This window comes from Leptodactylus fuscus, chromosome 6 (genome assembly GCF_031893055.1).
Source record: "Leptodactylus fuscus isolate aLepFus1 chromosome 6, aLepFus1.hap2, whole genome shotgun sequence".
Classification (NCBI taxonomy): domain Eukaryota; kingdom Metazoa; phylum Chordata; class Amphibia; order Anura; family Leptodactylidae; genus Leptodactylus; species Leptodactylus fuscus.
The window spans coordinates 49,357,235-49,378,972 of NC_134270.1; the positions used below are offsets into that span (position 1 = coordinate 49,357,235).

The following is a 21,738-nucleotide window of genomic DNA, read 5'->3' on the forward strand; positions in this document are numbered from 1 at the left end:
TACTCGTCCATAGCCCTGTACTGTCAGAGGGGTCATTCCTTACCGTCCAGCGATAATGCTAAGCTGTGAGGAACCCACCTCCCCCCCACCCCCCGACTGTACAGTAAGTTTTCACCATCAACTTATGCAGACTTGTGGAAAGTGTTCAAACATCATAGCATATGGAATGCACTCCTTCAAAATGGCCCAAGACTTGACCACTCAAGATAAGTCCCTTTTTCCAGATACTGTACACCTCTATCTTTCCTTCATGCACAAGGTTTTCTAAGATACCTTACTCCTTTGGAAAGTGCCTCTCTCTCTGTCAGCCGGCTCTCGCAAAAGCCGTCACATATTCTGGATAAGCATGTCCATCCAGCTGGAGTCTCCAAACCTGCTTTTATATCCTCGTGGGAAGCAGAACTGGGTATCACTCTTTTGGAGGAAGATGTCAAACATGTTCTTCTTTCAACCCATGGATATTCCCAGTGTGTTCGTATCCAAGAGAACCACTACAAATTGTTGACCAGGTGGTATTGCACACCCTCGTGGTTGTTTTGACACTCTCTCTCTATCAAACTCTGCTGGCGATGCTATTCTTATGGAGGTACTCACTCCCATATCTGGTGGCACTGCTCTGGGATTCAGCCTTTCTGGATGGAAGTCCAAACAACTATTCAGCAGATTCTCCAATCTCCCTTCATAATAACACCAAACATGGTCCTCTTCTCCCTGTCATTTACGCAATACCACCTTGCCAAGTCTAATCTGATTACACATCTCTTAGCCGTAGCTAAAGTGCTTGTCCGACAGTTTTGGCTCCAGAGACTCCGATAATACAGCTATGGTTCTGTAAAGTTCACCAGATTGCTCGGTTTGAGGAACATTCTATTTGGAAGAACTGGACACACGGCAAATTTGTGAAATCATGGTCCTCTTGGCTAAATTACTCCTGATAGGCCACCCGCCATTCTATCTCTGTTTCCTAACTCCCTCATTCCCTTTCCTTCACTCCACTTCTCTTTTTCTCTCCCTTTCTTCCCCTTCCTTTCTTTTTTTGACTAACATCCTATTAAACCAACCCCCTTCCTTTTTCCTTGGATATCACGTTTCTCATTTCCTCTTGTGTATTGCTGATGTTTACTGGTTATTTTCCTTTAGCTGACTGAGTACTGCAAAGTGGTAGTGCTTTTCCACAATTTTATGTTACCTGATATTTCTATTACTCAGTATTATTAATCATACCAGTTTCTTTACCATGTTTTTGCATGATGACTTTCTTTGTTCCCGTTTTCATTGTCTGTCACTTTATTTGTGCACACTGTTGTAAGTGCACTTGAAAATTTTTGAAAAGCAAAAAAATTGTTGAATCAAATACGAAATCTGCTTCACTTGTAAGCACAAGAAGGGAGTCTAGGATGTGTTCTCTGTGTGTTTTGGATCTTAAGTGATCTTCTATCTCCATGATCCACGCCTTTAAAAATCTTACGGTACAAGTAGTGGCAATATTTGCTTTTAATACAGGCTCACTAGCTTTCTACGTAAGGGTAAAGGAGTATTATCATCTTGCTCTTTACCTCTCATTCCTGTCTGCTTCTTCCAGAATGTGGCTCAAATTGGGAACAGTATTACTTACAGGGGGTGGACAAAAAAATGGAAACACCTTGAAAAATCATCAAAATATCTTTTAATATGGTGTTGGTCCACCTTTTGCGGCAAATACAGCCTCAATTCTCCGAGGTATTGATTCATACAAATTGTGAATTGTTTCCAAAGGAATTTTAGCCCATTCTTCAGTTAAAGCACCCTCCAGTTCTTTTAGAGACGATGGTGGTGGAAATCGACTTCTTACTTGAATCTCTAAAATTGACCATAAATGCTCAATAATGTTGAGGTCTGGTGATTGTGGTGGCCAGATGAGATGCTGAACTTCATTAGAATGTTATTCGTGCCATTCTTTAACAATTCTTGCTCTATGAATTGGTGCATTATCATCTTGAAAGATGATATCCTACTCTGGAAACAGTTCTTGAACCATAGGATGAATTTGGTCGGCCAAAAGTCCTAAATAGTGATGGCTGTTTATTCTTCCATGAAGGGAAATCATTGGCCCGGTGGATTTCCAAGAAATAGCACCCCAGATCATCACTGAACCCCTGCCATGTTTGACGGTTGGGAGAAGGCAGTCTAGTTGAAATTATTTTTTCGGCTATCTCCAAACGTAAACACGACCAGAGGTCGGAAAAAAGGTAAACAATGATTCGTCAGAGAAAATCACATTTTGCCACTGCTCGAGGGACCATTTCTGGTGGTTTCTACACCACTCTAAACACTTTGAAACATTTGTCTTTGAGAGCAGAGGTTTTCAAATTGCAGCTCTTCCGTGGAATCCAGATTTGTGAAGCTCCCTTCAAACAGTTTTTGTGGAAACTGGGTTCTGTACGCGTCTATTGAGCTCTGGAGTGATTTTAAGAGCTGTGGTCTTGCGATCCACTCTAACAATTCGCTTTAGAGTCCAACGGTCTCTCTCAGACAACTTTGACTTTCGACCAGACCTGTCCTTGGCTGAGGACATTTTCCCTTCTCTTTCGAAAGCAGTCATTACTTTTGAGACATTACCTCTTGAAACGCCAAACATTCGGGCACTTTCTGTTACACTAGTGCCTGCCATTCGAGCACCAACAATTTGGCCTCTTTGAAAGTCGGAGGTCTGCCATTTCTAGAAGATTATAACTAGAGATGAGCGAGTAGTGTTCGATCGAGTAGGTGTTCGATCGAATACTACGGTATTCGATCGAACACTATCAGCTGTTCGAAGTTTAATGTTCGATGCAGAACCAGCGTTGATTGGCAGAATGCTATACATTCTGCCAATCAACGCTGGTTCTTCTTACCTTTCCGACATCTTCTCCGTGCAGCGTCCGGCGTCTTCTTCCGCCTGGAATTCACTCTGCCTAGGCATCCGGCCTCGGCAGAGCCGACTGCGCATGCGCACGCGTGCCCACGCATGCGCAGTCGGCTCTGTCTAGGCCCGATGCCTAGGCAGAGTGAATTTCCAGGCGGAAGAAGATGCGGGGACGCTGTGCCAGGAGAAGATATGAAGCAGAAGCCAGCCCGACCATCACTCGTGGACTAGGTAAGTATAATTGTATCGAATGTTGCCTACCCCTGAAACGAGCATTTCCCCCCATAGACTATAATGGGGTTCGAAATCCGTTCGAACAGTCGAACAGTGTGCGGCTGTTCGAATCGGTTTTCGATCCTCGGACATTTTAGTGTTCGCTCATCTCTAATTATAACCAATTTCCTTAAATTTCTGTTTCAAACAAAGGTAGTTTAAAAAAACATATCAAATAACAGAATTAAAAAAACAAAAAACATTAAAATATGTCAAGTTTTGATTGATTTGAACATGTTCAAACATTATGATGCCAAAAAGTCAAGTGTTTCCATTTTTTTGTCCACCCCCTGTAGTTAAGGCCAGTGGTGCCAGAACAAGTGTGCTTTCTATACTGCTGCATATACAGTGCTTTGCAGCACTGTCAATGTTACAGACTTGCCACAAGCCCAGCCAGTTGACTGTCAAATGAAGAAAGGTTACAAGAGTGAGCTAGTATACATCTTCCGGTAGATTGTAAGAATGTGTACATGAGATTTTTTTTTACCTTCCCAGGAACAGTTATAATAAATAACACAGCATATGCGCGAAGGCAGGAGAGAAGAAATAAAAAATCTCTTGAGAAGAAATGGCATGAAGATAGAAGACCAGTTGTTGGTGTAGACAGCTTTTCTTTGTATCCCTGTAGGCCAGGAAGGATACTATGTCCGCTTGTGGAGACTAGTTTGACTGATATCCCAAGTCTTATCTCAAAGTTGGGCAATGACTTGTAGGAGGCTACCGTACAAAAGGTGGTTCTATAGGAAGAGTTTTCCTTTTCCTTATTTTCCCCTTGTCATGCTTGGCTTCACCCAAGCATCAGTCCTTAATTCTATAAAAAAAAAAGAGGGCACAGAAATAATAGGTAACAAAACAGGAGTTTTATTGGAAGATATTACAGGAATTATGACAACCATAAAGAATCACATATACAAACTCAACTCCTAAGAAGCACTCATTCTAAATGGGAAGGTTACAGTAACAGCTAACAATCTTCATCTAGAAGTACCTTAGGTTCTATTCATTTCAGACGCACGAAAAACCAAGTAACATGCGTAACACGTGTTGAAGAGCGATGCATGTTACACACAACACTGGTAGACAAATACAAAAACAGTTGTAAGACAGATTTTTGTTTTCTCACAAGACAAAAAAAAATGAGCGGAAAACAGTAAAGTACTTGCATATATAATATTTGGTTTCAATGTTTTCAATGTAACTGGGTACAATAATATATTAGGCTGCTTCCAAAGCAGGAAATAAAAAATAGAGCAGGGGAAATATTAAAACCTAACCTGCTTTTAATAAAGTCGACATTCTGAAATTTAAAAAGAGTCAAATAAAAAATAAAAGTGTTTTCAATTTAAATATTTTTGTCAGATTGATGTTAAATAGTGTCTCAAAATGTAACATTAGTAGTTATTTAGTGTGAAGATAAGTTATAGAACACATATGGGATACAAAACAAGAGACAGACAAAACTGCAAATTGTTTAAAAGGTAATAAAGTGATTTGTAAAGATCGATTTTCAATGTAATTTAAGACCAACAAGGCATTTCCAAATAAAAGAGTCACGATAAAAACATTAAGGATGCCATTACACAATGTCACACTTCCAAGGAGGGAGAATTATCATGGCTGTTTAAAGAGGACCTTCCACCATATGGGGCACACGCGGTGTAATACACCGCTAGAAAGCTGACATTGCGCTCAATTCAATGCACTATTGGCTTTTATGTTCTGTGCCCCAGGTAAAGAGCTATCGGTGCTGGTACCATAGCCCTTCACTGTCAGAAGGGCGTTTCTGACATTCAGGAATGCCCTTCCTCACAGCAGCGTCTATTGAACTGTACTGTGAGAGGGGGCATTGCTTACCGCCTGGCGATGACGCTGAACGGTGAGGAAGCCCCCCCAGTACTAGTCTATGGACAAGTACTATCAGTACTCTCACAGTACAGCGCTATAGACGCTGCTGTGAGGAAGGGCGTTCCTGACTGACTGTCAGAAACGCCCTTCTGACAGTGAAGAGTTACGGTACCGGCACCGCTAGCGCTTCACCTGGGGCACAGAACGTGAAAGCCGGTAGTGTGCTGAATTCAGCGAACTGTCGGCTTTCTAGCAGTGTATAAAACCGCATGTGCCCCAGGAGGTTTAGAGATGAGCGAACACTGTTCGGATCAGCCGTTCCGAACAGCACGCTCCCATAGAAATGAATGGAAGCACCTGGCACGGCGACCGGCCGCCGGCAAAGTGTACGTGCCAGGTGCTTCCATTCATTTCTATGGGAGCGTGCTGTTTGGAACGGCTGATCCGAACAGTGATCGCTCATCTCTAGTCCTCTTTAAGTGATAAATGGGTGCCAGTGAGGAGGGGGCGTCAGGGGGCTATATGAAAACCCCCTTTCCTTTCTATGATTTCCATAAGCCTTATTAGGACATATGGTCAGGGGCACCAACCCTTTTAAAGAAGCCTGTAAGTCGTCAAACATGCAAAATGGTTTAGAAGATGAATAATTACCATACTTGCCTATAATGACTATTTTTTACCTCCTAAAAGTGGGCACACAATGTAACAGCAGATGTAAGATATATCTGGTGCCAACTGAAGGACAACAGTATAATTGAGCAAGGTTACAAATTCTACCAATAAGAGTCAGAGGATGATCATGCCTATAGCAAATATCCCTTCAACATGTGCCAATAAATATCTATGGTAACTGGGAAAGGCCACTGTGATAGGGACCTTTTACGCCGGCTAACAAGGGGAGGGGGGGGGCAAAGACCAGGAACAGATGATCTCACAGAGACCACTGCCCACTTGTGGACTGCATATATGTGCAGCGATCATCGTTGCCTTTGTCAGCAGCCCGTACACAGAAGTTGCCAGCTGAGAGCTGACACCTTTACATTGGCCCAATCACCTACCCGTGTAATAGGGACTTCAGTTTTAAAAACCCGTTTCACATCGATAAACTTTAAAGTAACGCTCACAGAAAAATGTTTTATCTCTTGCCCACTAGAAAAGTAAATGAAGTAAATTCTAGCGAAAGTAATTTTCCTGGTGGCTTTATGTGACTCACCCACTGGTCGTCAAGTGAGATGGCATCTGACTCTCTAACAATCTCATTTTTGGAAAGGAAGTTTCTCTATTCATTTTTTATTAGCGCCTCAATGTGAGTCTCATAGGAACGAACTGACTTCCTGTCCACACATAAGATGCTGGATCGGTTGGAGTCTGAATGTCACTCACATAACACGACAATCAGTATATTTTCCTTCACTATAATTTTATATTATGGACCTTCCTAACAGGGCAGATGATAAAACTTTTTGTGGGGCTGCTACTTTAGGTAAATTTGGCATTCATGTAAATGAACAATAAATGTAACACTTGCAAAAAGATGGCGTAAATCCCTATGGTTGGGCTTCAGTACAAACAGACGAGTACAGATAACAGCAGCATTGCTAAGCGTAAATGGGCTGTCCAAAATTAGAAATATATGGCTACTGTTTTCCAAAGGTAGCGCCGTTTTTGGAAAAAAGCTGCCATGTTTTTCCAATTCTGGACAAACTCATTTATCCATAGCTTAAACACCCATGTGCATTTTAAAGGTGCCCATACAGCTGACAGTTATTCCTCCCAATTCCCCAAACACATGCATGCTCTGTTACGCTTTACATACATCGGTTGACAGCGGCATGAATGGTTTTCAGAATTTAAGTCATCAATATCAGATCAGTGAGGGTCTGACACCCAACACCCCCACCGATCAGCTGATATAGTGCATCACAGCCACTGAAACTGGCAGTATACATAGAATGAAGCAAGCAGCTTTGTACGCGGTGTATTGGGTTAAAATGAGTTAGGCTAATCCAGCATGGCCACTTCACAGGACACTGGATTATGTTAGTTATAGCGGCTGTGGCTCCTGATATCAGATGATGGTTGGGTGTTGCATTTAAAGCCCTCACCAATCTGATATGGATACGTCATCAATATCTAAATTCTAGAAAACCCATTCAAGAATACTGGGCCTACTAAGGAACGAGAATTGCTGTAATAAAAACAAATCTCCAATATAGCAGTAACAGTATGTCAACTTTAAATCCACCAAGCAAAACCAAATCCAGGTACAGGAGCTCTGATCTTATTCTGGAGTGTAGAAGGAACGGAACATACAGTACTGTAACAAGCCTCAATAAACAAAAATTAAAGGAGCCTGAACCCTTAAGTATAAAAACGTGTATCAATGCTGATGGGATACATATGGATAGAAATATGTGATCACGGAACTAAATGACTTTGGGTCAAGGCTCTGCATTTAGCAGCTTCTATTAATGTAAGGGCCTACGCACGTGACCATGTTACAGGTGTATAATATGGCGCCCGTATACTGCATTGAGAACAAATCACATCTCCAATCTTATGTTATAAGTCATGGTAAGTTCCAACACATACTACTGAGGTATTCTTGTAACCATATGGTGGCGCAAGGATTGCTTACCAATCTATATGAACACTTTGCCACTATAGTGTCCGACACATGACAAAGCTGTACCTTCTGGTTATTCCTTGAGCCAAACCCAGAGGGCCATAAAGGCAGTTTCTCCAAACTCAACAGAAGTACTTTAGGCTTGTGTGTCCTTTTAAAGCACATTGGCATTAACGCTGTGGAGTTCACTGTAGATATTGGCTTCCACCATACTAGTAAATATTCCGCAATGCTTTTCGTTAGGCCATGTTTTTACAGGAATTGCTAATACAGTAACTAAACAAGGCAGTCTGGACACTGGCATGGAGGGGATGTGGACTGCCTCTGTATTATCCAACATGAACACATGGTAAGGTCCACATACCTTGAGAGACCAATGTAGGTTACACCAGGTAAAGGCAAAGAAAGTAACAGCTTCCCTTTAACTTCAGATAACGCTTGATGATAAATGGCCTAAATCTCAGCACCTGCTGTATGCACCTTTCTTGAAGAGTTTACCTATAAGTTACGTCCAGGAGTCAGAAGGTCACACATACAGCAACACCACAGAAGAGAAAATTGGCATGTGAAATGTAGAAGACAATAACGTCCATTGACACGTAAGAAAAACACAGATATTAGAGTTAGAACAGAGGTTCACTTGCTTTCCTTGAGTACGAAGAGTCAGGAAGAAATAGTTATTGTAGTGACCGGACAAAATGATACAGTAACGTAGTAATAAACAGTAACACAAACCTCAAATTAAAACAGTGTAAAGTTTTCTTCAACAAAAAAATAAAAAGACAAAACCAGAGGGTACCAGAACTACAATGCGTCCACCGTGACTTACTTATATGAATCACACAACTCATTGTCGCTGCAATCAGCTTTTGCGTGTAAAGCTTTATATATTTTTTTTATTTTAATGTCTTTTTTTAAATTTTTTTTTAATAAGACATGCAGCCTACACTACCTATACAAAGCGTCTAGCCCTACCCTCTACAGTCTAATGAACAGATTTAAGACGTTTCTGTCTTAACGTACTTGAGAAATTGTGATACAAACTGTATTTATAGAATCTGTGAATATTGAGGAAAACCAACAGTTATGATGTAAGAGCAGCTTTGTACAGTTATTCTGCCGAACCCAAAGGTCTCCACAGAATGAACCATTGTGGATTGAAGACTGCATAGAGCAACAGAAACAACGTCAGTACGGCCATATGTGACAGCTAGACACACATGTCCCTTATGTTTCAAATACAATTGTAGAGTCTTTTGTGCAAACACCAGTAACTTCTTACAAACTAGACTACAAAGAAAATCTGAAAAATAACTTAAACATAAATGTTATATAAGTTACTACCATAATGACCAATGAGCAGAGGTCTAAAGCCAAGAACATGTCAAGCTCCCTTCTCGAGTGGCCATGGATCTAGAGAATATTGCTAATGATCCAATGGTCTTTAAAGGGGATGTCTGGCTCAGAGAGACCCTATTCGGGAATCCTGAGTTGAGGTTGATAAAATCACTAGACCTATTCAGATCTCTAGCCCCTAAATGTTAAGAACTGCTTCCCAATCCTCTTCTAAAACAGGAAGGATCACGATGTGCTGTTCAGGGGATTTCTATCTGTCTCCATTGTTACGGTTTCTTCTTGCCATATTACACTTCCTCAGAGAGCAACTCCCAAGTTGGGGCTGTCACTACAGACCAGGAGTGACAACTTGCCCCATCCGTTATCCAAAATTAAAGCCATTGTCTCCTGATCTGTCCAGCCTCTGGAAGCAGACACTCCAAAACTCAAGAATTTTATAGAAGAATTCACAATTCCAATTGGCTAGCACTCAATGGTCCAAGACTTGTTGTATTAAAATAATTTGGGAATATAAAGTGACCAAGTCACCTAGAAGAGTGTCGCCTCCATATGCAATTCAGTTCCATTCACGTTTGTTGAGATGAACAGGACTGAAGCGTAGTACTAAGCACAGCCACAAATCAGGGCAACCTCTCCGTTCTGCTCACTGGTGGGGTTCCCTGAGGTTGGACCCCATGATCACACATGGCATTGTACATTTCCAACAGAAATTGAATATAACCCATTATCCAATAGCTCATAAATGAATGAACCATTCGGAGTAATTTTACGGACTAACAAAATAAAAAAACAAATTTCAATTTTCAATTCGAAATCGTTACATTTGTTATCAGGTATAGTATATACTGCAGAATAAAACAGTCCATTTTGTAGTCCACATTACGATGAAAAGAAGCAAAAAAAGCTGAGCAAATAATCCTGAATGCTTAGAATAAACCGGACCCAGTAGTAAGAAGTTGTTAAAAGTCCAAAAATACAACCCAAACAAAAACAGGAACGCCATCTTATGGTCTTAGCGGTAGTAATAGTTGGCAAAAAAAAAAAAAAAACACAAAAAGAAAAATTAAAAAAAACACACCATTAAAACATGGAGGTTTATGTAACATCTTTCAACATCGCCTACATAGAAGCACAAATCAGGAGCACTACTACACTATAAGTTACGGCTGGAGGTTATAGAATACCTTATAGCGGGATGTTTAGTGTATATAGTAAAACCTTTTACCAAAAAAGACCTGATGGAGAAATTGTGCACCAAAAAGATATACTATGCAATAAATAACAAAACAAAAATTTTTTCCCCGACCGAGTCTCTAAGTTGCAGTCGTTTTTTTTTTTTTCTTTTTCATTTTAAAAAATAGAGAAACTTTCTTTTATCTTTTTTTTTTTTCCCCCTCCCCAACAACACAATGACCATACCGGAAAAAAACCCCCAAAATAAAACTGTATCATTGAGGTTTTGTAGTTTGGAGGGGGAGGTTGGAGGAGGAGAATATACTGTTGTATATACAGAAAGTCTTTTTTTTTTTTTTATAACCCCTGAAAAATTACTAGTGAAGAAATGGTCAAGATTTCCAGCCCTGACACTGAGCTCTATATAACTCGACTGTTATATACAAATTAGTTACAACATTTATATATACTTTCTTATAACATAAGGCTAGAAAAACATTGGAACGAATGATTCGTATCTTAGAGATCTCTAAAATACTTCTCATGTCTGAGGTACTTTCTTTTTTTTTTTTTTTGTATGTATCTTATCTTCTTGGAGTAGCACCTGTCAAAAAATACTAGTCCAAAAAAAACCCCTTAGATTAAACAGTAAAATTAGCCTGCGAGTTACGACAAAATCTGTGTAGTGTGCATTTAAAAATAAGTAGACTTAGTGAATAGGAATAAGTGATTCCCAGGCACTTTGCGGTTATCCCGGCCGATCTGTCGTCAACCAGAACCTGATGTGAGAAATTGGGTTAGTTTATTAGGACCAGCTTGCCGTCTATCTTCTTCTTCTTTTTTGTATGGGTTTGCTCGTGTGTTAGCAAGTTTATCTTTTGCGCAAAGCCTTTGCCACAGGTAATGCATACAAAAGGGCGCTCTCCGGTGTGCAGCCTCTGGTGAGTGGTAAGATTTGCCTTTTGGCTAAAGCTCTTGCCACACTCCGGGCATTCGAAGGGCTTCTCCCCTGTGTGTATCCTCTCGTGTCCAATAAGGTTACTGTTATTCTGAAAGCGTTTACCGCAAAACCTACATACAAAGCGCCTCTCCCTTGCAAACGTCTTCTGGGTTTGCATGATCGGTGGGCCCGGGTTGACATTCTTCCCATAAACGACACATGTTAAAGACTTTGCCACGGATACATTTTTGATGGAGATAGCATGGGGAAACTTGTTGTCAACTGGAAGTTTTAAATTGGACTCGACTCTCTGCTGGGGTCTGAACTGAACCACAGAACCGTTGTACTGTTTTATTTTCATTTTGTGGGTTCCTTGATGAAGCCTAAGATCACTTAATCTTAAAAATCTCTTTCCACATTCAGTGCAGTTGAAGGTCCTCTCAAGCTCCTTGGGGGAACCCGGCACATAACGTCTGTGTGTAAGTTCATCCTTCTGACCCATCGGCCACCTGACTAATCTTTGGCAGTATCCACTGGTTTTCATGTTGTACTGAATTTTTACTTTGTTTTTTGAAGGAATATTTCTTAGGTTGAATTTCTCAGTGCTGCGTTCGCTCTCGATGATCAATTCGTCATCTTTTGTAGGGAACAAGGGGAAGAAATAAGGAAAATTAAAGACTTGTAAAACTTTGTTAACAAAGATACAATATGTAGATTTTTCTGGCATTACTTGTTTTTTTAACCCATAAATGATTTAAAGGGATTCTATGATTTAAAAAAAAAAAAAATTTTTTAAACTAATAGCACGTAGGAGAAAAGAAGAAAAAGTCAAAAACGGCAGCGCCGCCCTTTGAACTAGCCTTTAGGGCTAGTTCACACGAGGGGCCAAAGGGGCGGATTTTGACAGCGGAATCCACATCATAATCCGCCCCTTTACAATGGTGGTCTATGGAGACCACTAGCGTTCTTTTTTCCGCTATCGGCAATTGCCGATAGCAGAAAAAAAGAAGCGAGCTGACCTTTCTTCAGGCGGATTCCGCGGCTCGCTGAGCTGACTCTGGGGTGGGGGAAGCCGCGACATCGTGGCAGGCGGGTTTTGACCATATTTTGACTTGGCTCCCCAAGTCAAAATATGGTCAAAATCCGCACCACCGCCCCTGTGTGAACGAGCCCTTATAAAGGCTATTCCGACGTGCTATTTGTTTAAAACCGTTTTTTTAATGATAGGATCCCTTTAAGAATGACTCTATCAAATGACTAATATTTGTGTTCTAAAAAATAATGTTTTGTCCCCTGCCTTTGTAAAAAAAAAAAAAAAAAAAAAAAAGAGACCTAGTCATCTTATCAAGGCAGTCATATGACTGCGACATACAATATGTTTGGTGCACAAACTAGGGCTGGGTGATTTTACCTAAAGAAACATTTCAATTTCTTTTAAGCTTGAAGGTGACTATCGACCTTAATCTTAATTTTCTTGTTTTTTCTTAAAGAAACTAATTGATGCAGGTTTTCCTTGTTTTACCACTCAACTATTGGTGACATTGAAGAAACTGTTGACAGTAACTTTAAGCAGTAGAGAAAGCTTCCATGTAATATATCAGACTCCATGGAGTTCACTATACTGATGAAAATCAGAATCGTGCTTTTTTGTAATAGCAAATTAACTGAATTTCATTACTTACCCAGACCTAGCACAAAACATTATTTTTATTTTCTTTTTAAGAAATCAAGTACCAGTATAATATGGCATGTGGACTACTGTGCCCCATAAAAATCCTTAGAGTGAAGGACATGAGAACAAGCTACCGTATATACTTGAGTATAAGCCGACCCGAATATAAGCCGAGGCCCCTAATTTTACCACAAAAAAACTGGGAAAACTTATTGACTCGAGTATAAGCCGAGGGGGGAAATGCAGCAGCTACTGGAGAATTTCAAAAATTAAAATGGTCGGAGTTTTTGGGTGCAGTAGTTGCTGAGTGCTGGGGAAGGGGAGGGGGTGTTTTGGTTGTCTGTCTGCCCCTTCCCTGAGCTTGAGGACTGGGTTATTTTTTACCTCACTTGGAACTCAGCCTGACTGAATATAGGGTATCTGCAGTGCTCCTATTAATCCCTTCCCGACGGACCAGGAGCACTGCAGATCCCCTATATTCAGTAGACCAGGCACTTTCAGACACAGGGATACCTAATGTGTATAATGTGTTTCACAGTCATTTTCTACTTTTATAGAACTTTTATTTAATTTCTTATTATATTTTTTTTAAAGCTTCTTTTTTTCCCCACTATTTTATGGGAGATTCTATACATTACTATTGCGGCTGGTCATAGAACCAAAAAAAAAAAAAAAAAAATTTTTTTTCTTTTTTTTCTTCACTCGAGTATAAGCCGAGGGGGGCTTTTTCAGTATAAAAACTGTGCTGAAAAACTCAGCTTATATTCCAGTATATACGGTAAGTGTTGTGGCTTCCTAAAAATCTTTCCTTGCACTATGATGGTCGACATCTCCCAATGTGCAACACTGCTTCACTCACTTAAATGGAGCTTTCCTGCGACTCTGGAAAACTAGCATCTCCAAAAACTAAAGGAACCTTAATCCCCATATTGTCCAGATAGATGAGGGTACCTGAGCTCATCCCCATTGATAAATATGTAGCAGCATGTCCTAGTGATATACCAAGACTGTCTATGATGGGGACATCCTTTTAATAAACTTATGCAGATTTCATACAGCATAGCTAGAAGACTATAAAGAGTTAAACCTTAAACCACATTATGACACAGCAGCAGCAATTTTAGGCCACCTGATTAAAAATTACAATATTACACATCATCCCATATAAAACAATATCATGTGTGCCAAAATAAAGTAACTTCACATATGACATAGATCACAGGTGAACTATATTGTGCAGTGTAGTCTGTGCGCTATCCTTAAAGAGGACCTTTCATGGTCCGGGGCACAGGCAGTTCTGTATACTGCTGGAAATCCGACAGTGCGCTTAATTCAGCGCACTGTCGGCTTTCCCGATCTGTGCCCCGGGTGAAGAGTTAGCAGTCCCAGTACCGTAGCGCTTTACAGTCAGAAGGGCGTTCCTGACAGTCAGTCAGCCAGGTACGTCCCTCTTCAAAGCAGCGTCTATCATGCTGTACAGTGTGGAGGAACGTTCCAGTAGCGTTCCTCCCCGGTCTCAGAGCACAGCGCTATTGGCGCTGCTTGTACAGAAAGACATACCTGACTGACTGTCAGGAACGCCCTTCTGACTGTAAAGAGCTACGGTACCGGCACCGATAGCTCTTTACCCAGGGCACAGATCTTCTCAAAAATTCAGAACAGCTCACTGTTTTCCCCTCTACTTAGCGCGCGCTCTCTCTCTCTCTCTCTCTCTCTCTCTCTCTCTCTCTATATATATATATATATAAAGAGAGAGAGACGTTCTGTATTTTTGAGAAGAATTAAGATTAAAAAAAAAAAACCCTCCAAAGCAGTGTGAATCACATTTCTAAAACTAATTACCTGACAATCTATAAAATGAATACATGCAATGGAATGAGAGGTTTAAAGTGCACTTGTCATTCTCCACTGACAAAGCAGAGATTGTTATTAAATGGGTTGTCCAAGATTTCGGTTTTTATGACCTATCCTTAGGCTGTCAGCCCCATCCTAAACATCCTCTCCTGGACACCCCTTGAAGCTTATGCACACTACCTATACTTGCTATAAATTTCAGAAATGCTTACTTTTTCATGTTATATTTCTTTTACTTAATAATTTTGCTCCCTTTGCTTTTGGCATTTTCTGTCTAATGCCAGTCGCTTCAGTATGCAAATGTGAGAGAAGGCAGAGTCAGCAACATTCCAGTAGGGTAGTGGTCCCAGGTACCGTAGCTTTGGGGAAAGGACAGAAAAAGTAATTACATAGGTCACCCTCTGGTTTAATACATGCAGAGTAGTTCTTTAGGGAATGACAGGTGCACTTTAAAAAGTTGATCTGTGTGTCTGAGAGTCTCCTGTCTACTGCACACAACAGGTCCATTTGTGGACTGAAATGATAATCAATAACATTATCCTAGAAGGATATCCTAGTGTTATTGATTATCATTTCAAAGTAATAAAACAAATGTGCAATAAAAACTACATACAAATCTTGAAAAGGCTATCTCCCAAAATCTGCTTAACCGAGAGCCTCACTATCAGCCATATTTGCTCAATGTGCTGTGCTGTTTCAGTGTTGTCATCCACTATGGCCAATGACTGACTGATCTGTCACATTTCTGTGTCAAGAGGGATCAAGAAGTTGAGAAAATGGCAGAGAACCCCAACAAACATTGGAAAAGAAGGAGTGTGTGTGTGTGATTATATGGGGAGGGGGTTAGCTAATGTAAATATTGCTTAATTATTTTACATTGTTGCTAATTTTTTTTCTATTTTTAAGCAACCAGACTTCCCATTTATTAAAAAAAAATAATAAATGACTACTACTTACTAAAAATGTACCTGTATTTATGTACCTGTAAGAAAGGTGTAAATATTGTTAGTGCTGAAATAATCGCAGCTCACAAGGAACTTGAGACAATTCTGTTCACTTACCGACTGTGTAATTTATTACATCTCTTCCATCCAAACAAATATTTTCACTGTGAGATGGCCCCTCTTTTGACTTCATTCTCAGTGTAACAGGTTCAATACTGGGAAATTCTACAAGAAGAAAAAAAAAAAGTGATAGTGATTAGAGATGAGCGAACAGTGTTCTATCGAACTCATGTTCGATCGGATATTAGGCTGTTCGGCATGTTCGAATCGAATCGAACACCGCGTGGTAAAGTGCGCCATTACTCGATTCCCCTCCCACCTTCCCTGGCGCCTTTTTTGCTCCAATAACAGCGCAGGGTAGGTGGGACAGGAACTACGACACCGGTGACGTTGAAAAAAGTAGGCAAAACCCATTGGCTGCCGAAAACATGTGACCTCTAATTTAAAAGAACAGCGACGCCCAGCTTCGCGTCATTCTGAGCTTGCAATTCACCGAGGACGGAGGTTTCCGTCCAGCTAGCTAGGGCTTAGATTCTGGGTAGGCAGGGACAGGCTAGGATAGGAAGGAGAAGACAACCAACAGCTCTTGTAAGAGCTAAATTCCAGGGAGAAGCTTGTCAGTGTAACGTGGCACTGACGGGCTCAATCGCCGCAACCCAGCTTTCCCAGGATCCTGAATGGAATACACTGTCAGTGTATTCCCGTATACCCGATATATACCCCGATACCCGTTCCAACGGTGTGCCCCCCCACCTTCACCCCAGAAATACCCTGCAAGTCCCCTAGCAATAGAATTGGGGCTATATACACCCACAATTTTTACTACTGGTATACAGTGCCATTGTCTGACTGGGAATTCAAAGAATATATTGGGAATACAAATACCCTCATTTCTTGCTACTGCCATATAGTGCCAGTTTCTGACTGGTAATTCAAAGAATATATTGGGGTTACGTGCACCCACAATTTTTACTACTGGTATACAGTGCCATTGTCTGACTGGGAATTCAAAGAATATATTGGGAATACAAATACCCTCATTTCTTGCTACTGCCATATAGTGCCAGTGTCTGACTGGGAATTCAAAGAATATATTGGGGTTACGTGCACCCACAATTTTTACTACTGGTATACAGTGCCATTGTCTGACTGGGAATTCAAAGAATATATTGGGAATACAAATACCCTCATTTCTTGCTACTGCCATATAGTGCCAGTGTCTGACTGGGAATTCAAAGAATATATTGGGGTTACGTGCACCCACAATTTTTACTACTGGTATACAGTGCCATTGTCTGACTGGGAATTCAAAGAATATATTGGGAATACAAATACCCTCATTTCTTGCTACTGCCATATAGTGCCAGTGTCTGACTGGTAATTCAAAGAATATATTGGGGTTACGTGCACCCACAATTTTTACTACTGGTATACAGTGCCATTGTCTGACTGGGAATTCAAAGAATATATTGGGAATACAAATACCCTCATTTCTTGCTACTGCCATATAGTGCCAGTGTCTGACTGGGAATTCAAAGAATATATTGGGGTTACGTGCACCCACAATTTTTACTACTGGTATACAGTGCCATTGTCTGACTGGGAATTCAAAGAATATATTGGGAATACAAATACCCTCATTTCTTGCTACTGCCATATAGTGCCAGTGTCTGACTGGGAATTCAAAGAATATATTGGGGTTACGTGCACCCACAATTTTTACTACTGGTATACAGTGCCATTGTCTGACTGGGAATTCAAAGAATATATTGGGAATACAAATACCCTCATTTCTTGCTACTGCCATATAGTGCCAGTGTCTGACTGGGAATTCAAAGAATATATTGGGGTTACGTGCACCCACAATTTTTACTACTGGTATACAGTGCCATTGTCTGACTGGGAATTCAAAGAATATATTGGGAATACAAATACCCTCATTTCTTGCTACTGCCATATAGTGCCAGTGTCTGACTGGGAATTCAAAGAATATATTGGGGTTACGTGCACCCACAATTTTTACTACTGGTATACAGTGCCATTGTCTGACTGGGAATTCAAAGAATATATTGGGAATACAAATACCCTCATTTCTTGCTACTGCCATATAGTGCCAGTGTCTGACTGGGAATTCAAAGAATATATTGGGGTTACGTGCACCCACAATTTTTACTACTGGTATACAGTGCCATTGTCTGACTGGGAATTCAAAGAATATATTGGGAATACAAATACCCTCATTTCTTGCTACTGCCATATAGTGCCAGTGTCTGACTGGGAATTCAAAGAATATATTGGGGTTACGTGCACCCACAATTTTTACTACTGGTATACAGTGCCATTGTCTGACTGGGAATTCAAAGAATATATTGGGAATACAAATACCCTCATTTCTTGCTACTGCCATATAGTGCCAGTGTCTGACTGGGAATTCAAAGAATATATTGGGGTTACGTGCACCCACAATTTTTACTACTGGTATACAGTGCCATTGTCTGACTGGGAATTCAAAGAATATATTGGGAATACAAATACCCTCATTTCTTGCTACTGCCATATAGTGCCAGTGTCTGACTGGGAATTCAAAGAATATATTGGGGTTACGTGCACCCACAATTTTTACTACTGGTATACAGTGCCATTGTCTGACTGGGAATTCAAAGAATATATTGGGAATACAAATACCCTCATTTCTTGCTACTGCCATATAGTGCCAGTGTCTGACTGGGAATTCAAAGAATATATTGGGGTTACGTGCACCCACAATTTTTACTACTGGTATACAGTGCCATTGTCTGACTGGGAATTCAAAGAATATATTGGGAATACAAATACCCTCATTTCTTGCTACTGCCATATAGTGCCAGTGTCTGACTGGGAATTCAAAGAATATATTGGGGTTACGTGCACCCACAATTTTTACTACTGGTATACAGTGCCATTGTCTGACTGGGAATTCAAAGAATATATTGGGAATACAAATACCCTCATTTCTTGCTACTGCCATATAGTGCCAGTGTCTGACTGGGAATTCAAAGAATATATTGGGGTTACGTGCACCCACAATTTTTACTACTGGTATACAGTGCCATTGTCTGACTGGGAATTCAAAGAATATATTGGGAATACAAATACCCTCATTTCTTGCTACTGCCATATAGTGCCAGTGTCTGACTGGGAATTCAAAGAATATATTGGGGTTACGTGCACCCACAATTTTTACTACTGGTATACAGTGCCATTGTCTGACTGGGAATTCAAAGAATATATTGGGAATACAAATACCCTCATTTCTTGCTACTGCCATATAGTGCCAGTGTCTGACTGGTAATTCAAAGAATATATTGGGGTTACGTGCACCCACAATTTTTACTACTGGTATACAGTGCCATTGTCTGACTGGGAATTCAAAGAATATATTGGGAATACAAATACCCTCATTTCTTGCTACTGCCATATAGTGCCAGTGTCTGACTGGGAATTCAAAGAATATATTGGGGTTACGTGCACCCACAATTTTTACTACTGGTATACAGTGCCATTGTCTGACTGGGAATTCAAAGAATATATTGGGAATACAAATACCCTCATTTCTTGCTACTGCCATATAGTGCCAGTGTCTGACTGGGAATTCAAAGAATATATTGGGGTTACGTGCACCCACAATTTTTACTACTGGTATACAGTGCCATTGTCTGACTGGGAATTCAAAGAATATATTGGGAATACAAATACCCTCATTTCTTGCTACTGCCATATAGTGCCAGTGTCTGACTGGGAATTCAAAGAATATATTGGGGTTACGTGCACCCACAATTTTTACTACTGGTATACAGTGCCATTGTCTGACTGGGAATTCAAAGAATATATTGGGAATACAAATACCCTCATTTCTTGCTACTGCCATATAGTGCCAGTGTCTGACTGGGAATTCAAAGAATATATTGGGGTTACGTGCACCCACAATTTTTACTACTGGTATACAGTGCCATTGTCTGACTGGGAATTCAAAGAATATATTGGGAATACAAATACCCTCATTTCTTGCTACTGCCATATAGTGCCAGTGTCTGACTGGGAATTCAAAGAATATATTGGGGTTACGTGCACCCACAATTTTTACTACTGGTATACAGTGCCATTGTCTGACTGGGAATTCAAAGAATATATTGGGAATACAAATACCCTCATTTCTTGCTACTGCCATATAGTGCCAGTGTCTGACTGGTAATTCAAAGAATATATTGGGGTTACGTGCACCCACAATTTTTACTACTGGTATACAGTGCCATTGTCTGACTGGGAATTCAAAGAATATATTGGGAATACAAATACCCTCATTTCTTGCTACTGCCATATAGTGCCAGTGTCTGACTGGGAATTCAAAGAATATATTGGGGTTACGTGCACCCACAATTTTTACTACTGGTATACAGTGCCATTGTCTGACTGGGAATTCAAAGAATATATTGGGAATACAAATACCCTCATTTCTTGCTACTGCCATATAGTGCCAGTGTCTGACTGGGAATTCAAAGAATATATTGGGGTTACGTGCACCCACAATTTTTACTACTGGTATACAGTGCCATTGTCTGACTGGGAATTCAAAGAATATATTGGGAATACAAATACCCTCATTTCTTGCTACTGCCATATAGTGCCAGTGTCTGACTGGTAATTCAAAGAATATATTGGGGTTACGTGCACCCACAATTTTTACTACTGGTATACAGTGCCATTGTCTGACTGGGAATTCAAAGAATATATTGGGAATACAAATACCCTCATTTCTTGCTACTGCCATATAGTGCCAGTGTCTGACTGGGAATTCAAAGAATATATTGGGGTTACGTGCACCAACAATTTTTACTACTGGTATACAGTGCCATTGTCTGACTGGGAATTCAAAGAATATATTGGGAATACAAATACCCTCATTTCTTGCTACTGCCATATAGTGCCAGTGTCTGACTGGGAATTCAAAGAATATATTGGGGTTACGTGCACCCACAATTTTTACTACTGGTATACAGTGCCATTGTCTGACTGGGAATTCAAAGAGTATATTGGGAATACAAATACCCTCATTTCTTGCTACTGCCATATAGTGCCAGTGTCTGACTGGGAATTCAAAGAATATATTGGGGTTACGTGCACCCACAATTTTTACTACTGGTATACAGTGCCAATTTCTAACTAGGAATTCAAAATGCGCAAGGCTCCCGGAAAGGGACGTGGACGAGGCCGTGGGCGAGGTCGGGGGAATGGTTCTGGGGAGCAAGGTAGCAGTGAAGCCACAGGGCGTCCCGTGCCTACTCCTGTGGGGCAGCAAGCATTGCGCCACTCCACAGTGCCAGGGTTGCTTGCCACATTAACTAAACTGCAGGGTACAAACCTTAGTAGGCCCGAGAACCAGGAACAGGTCTTGCAATGGCTGTCAGAGAACGCTTACAGCACATTGTCCAGCAGCCAGTCAGACTCTGCCTCCTCTCCTCCTATTACCCAACAGTCTTGTCTTCCTTCCTCCCAAAATTCCGAAGCTTTACAGAACAATAACCCAAACTGTCCCTGCTCCCCAGAGCTGTTCTCCGCTCCTTTCATTGTCCCTCAACCTGCCTCTCCACGTCACGATTCCACGAACCTAACAGAGGAGCATCTGTGTCCAGATGCTCAAACACTAGAGTCTCCTCCATCTCCGTTCGATTTGGTGGTGGATGACCAGCAACCCACCCTCATCGACGATGATGTGACGCAGTTGCCGTCAGGGCATCCAGTTGACTGGCGCATTGTGCGGGAGGAGGAGATGAGACAGGAGTTGGAAGAGGAAGTGGTGGATGATGAGGACACTGACCCGACCTGGACAGGGGGGATGTCAAGCGGGGAAAGTAGTGTGGATGTTGAGGCAGGTGCAGCACCAAAAAGGGTAGCTAGAGGCAGAGGCAGAGGTCAGCAGCTTAGGCGAAGCCAGGCCACACCCGGAATCTCCCAAGATGTTCCAGTTCGTACCCAGCCCCGAAAAACTCCCACCTCGAGGGCACGTTTCTCGAAGGTGTGGAGTATTTTCAAGGAATGCGCCGAGGACAGATATAGTGTTGTCTGCACAATTTG

At 41.0% G+C, this 21,738-nt stretch overlaps 2 protein-coding genes across 2 annotated transcripts in view; one reads left to right on the top strand and one right to left on the bottom strand.

The window, feature by feature from the left end:
• ZBTB45 (zinc finger and BTB domain containing 45) overlaps positions 1-21,738 on the top strand; it is a 500,250-nt gene that overhangs the window by 137,245 nt on the left and 341,267 nt on the right. The gene's annotated exons all lie outside the window — the stretch shown is intronic.
• Positions 9,430-21,738, bottom strand: part of LOC142210627 (uncharacterized) — a 36,350-nt gene continuing 24,041 nt past the window's right edge. The window contains exons 9-10 of the mRNA XM_075279913.1: positions 15,685-15,792; positions 9,430-11,733 (exon numbers count right to left, since the gene is read on the bottom strand). Coding sequence (XP_075136014.1) covers positions 10,955-11,733; positions 15,685-15,792 — 887 coding nt within the window. The 3' untranslated portion in view covers positions 9,430-10,954. The remainder of the gene's footprint in view (positions 11,734-15,684; positions 15,793-21,738) is intronic.